Raw genomic sequence first — 2,346 nt, forward strand, 5'->3', positions numbered from 1 at the left:
GTCTGTTGGTAGAAAAAGGAAGTCAGAATAGAGGTAGTGTGGAGTAGTTTTATTTAAAACAGAAGCCAAAGACAAACTTTCCTGAGAAAGAAATAACACCTGTAACTGAAATGCTGTTTCTGCAAATTCCATTGCTAGCAGTTCTCCTCGCAGCTGGTGACGATGAAGATGGTAAGAACTTTGGCAACTGCCATGTTGGGTGCAAAAGGGATGTGTGTGTGTGTGTGAGTGTGTGTGTGTGTGTGTGTGTGTGTGTGTGTGTGTTTCTGTGGGGTGTGGTGTCCCCAGAACATACCTGGAGAGGGGAATGTCAGCATGGTTCTCAGTATCCCGTACTCTGGGACCCTGTGCCCTTCTGAAGGTTGTTTGTAAAGCCTGGGGCCTGGGCAGCTGAGTGTCTGCTGAGGTAGCCATGGCTTCCCTAATCTCCAGATCCTGAGTGTTTCCTTCCTGGCACCTTTCTTCATTCTCTCTCCTTCCCGATGCCTTTTCTTCTCCTCATTCTGTTGGTTCTTTTGCCGCAGCCTTCCAGGAGGAGATCTCCTTCAAAATTATCCACACCGCATCCTTCTACAACCATTCCTGGGTGAAAATTCGGTACTCTGGTTGGTTGGGTGACTTGCAGACTCATGGCTGGGACACCTACTCTGGCAAAATTACTTTCCTGCGTCCTTGGTCCAAGGGCAACTTGAGCAAGAAAGAGATAAATGAACTGGTAGAGTACCACCATTTGGTCTCCATTGAAATGCTGCACAAATTTCACAGACATGCCAGTCAATGGCAGCTTAAATGTAAGTTCAATTCCCAAAATGGAGAGACGCAATGTGCTGGGTGAGGGGTGTGTGTCTCAATGAGTTCCTTATTCCAATTTTCCCCCACACTCAATCTTTTCAACATTCTCTGTCTGTACATTTATTGTAACCTATTGCATTTCATTCACCCTGGGTTATTATAATCACAACTCATACTACATGCTCCCTTATTCTCTTGCTCTCACCATTTATGTCACCTTCTTTCAACAATTTGCTCATTTCTATTTTCAAAAAAAAGAAGTCATTCATTTTTTCCTCCACCTTCAACTACCACCAATCACACTTTTTCTGAATTTCTGATCAAACCAAACGTTGTTCCATTACCTCAAATCCCCCAAACTTCTCTTTTATTTCCTTTTTTGCTTCCATAAATTTCATCTTTACTCCCTCCTTCCTCTAATTTACAACCCTTCTTCCCTAGATCCCTTTGAGATACAGGCAACAGGAGGCTGTGAGCTACACCCTGGAGAAGGCAAGGTAGGCTTCTTGCAATTTGCTTATCAAGGAACAGAGCTCCTGCACTTCCAGAACAATTCATGGTGGCCATCTGTACAGGATGAAATTATAGCTCAGCCTATGTGCAGAGTATTCAATCAGTTCCACGTCGCCAACAGAATAGTACAGAGGATTCTCAGTGACACCTGCCCACGTTTCCTCTCCAGTATTCTTGATGCAGGGAAGGCCGATCTCCAGAGACAAGGTCAGTCCCATATCCTTCCTCCAAGAATTTTCTAAAATTACACCTTCCCACCTTCCCTTTAAATTGAGAATAAGGGGACAAGAGGGAGAAGGATAATGCGTGATGAATTCCCAGCATGTGGCAGATGTATCTGTCTAAGCTGATGTGAAGATATGAACCTCCAAGTCTGTGTTAGAGTCCTTATCTGAGTATCTCTCCTGTTCTCTGCAGTAAAACCAGAGGCCTGGCTGTCCACTGGCTCTAATCCTGGTCCTGACCGTCAGATGCTGGTTTGCCATGTCTCTGGCTTCCATCCAAAGCCAATTTGGGTAAAGTGGATGCGAGGTGAACACCTACAACAGGGCACTCAACAAAGTGGTATCTTGCCCAATTATGATGGCACATGGTACCTTCAGGTTTTCCTGGATGTGGAAGCCACTGAGACATCTGGCCTGTATTGCCGGGTGAGACATAGCAGCCTAGGAGGTCAGGACATCCTCCTCTACTTGGGTAAGAAAAACTGGGGCCCGCACTGGGAATAGGGGTAGATGGTCCACAAGCACAGCAGGAGAGCCAAGTAAAAATATTAGGATTTATGGCCTCCAGACCAAAAAGAATGAAACTAGTTCAACAAATAGAAGAATTGAAAATGAGAGACCTGCAGAAGTAGGAAGATGTTGAGGGTTAGATGAAAGATTCAACTCTGAAGAGGGAGGAGAGAGGAAACAAGAACAAAGATTAGTGAGGCGAACACTCTAATAAAAAAGACAGACCAGGGAAATGCAGTAAACAGGGGGTAGGATTTGAAATAACACCTTGGGTGCACGCAAACCCACAGAACATCATCAAAACTCC

At 44.9% G+C, this 2,346-nt stretch overlaps 1 protein-coding gene across 1 annotated transcript in view; it reads left to right on the top strand.

The window, feature by feature from the left end:
- Positions 1–110: 110 nt before the first annotated feature.
- LOC102424285 (T-cell surface glycoprotein CD1a-like) overlaps positions 111–2,346 on the top strand; it is a 3,152-nt gene continuing 916 nt past the window's right edge. The window contains exons 1-4 of the mRNA XM_014449843.1: positions 111–171; positions 525–791; positions 1,234–1,512; positions 1,723–2,001. Of these exons, the coding sequence (XP_014305329.1) occupies positions 111–171; positions 525–791; positions 1,234–1,512; positions 1,723–2,001 (886 nt within the window). The remainder of the gene's footprint in view (positions 172–524; positions 792–1,233; positions 1,513–1,722; positions 2,002–2,346) is intronic.

This window comes from Myotis lucifugus, unplaced genomic scaffold, assembly GCF_000147115.1.
Source record: "Myotis lucifugus unplaced genomic scaffold, Myoluc2.0 scaffold_1457, whole genome shotgun sequence".
Classification (NCBI taxonomy): domain Eukaryota; kingdom Metazoa; phylum Chordata; class Mammalia; order Chiroptera; family Vespertilionidae; genus Myotis; species Myotis lucifugus.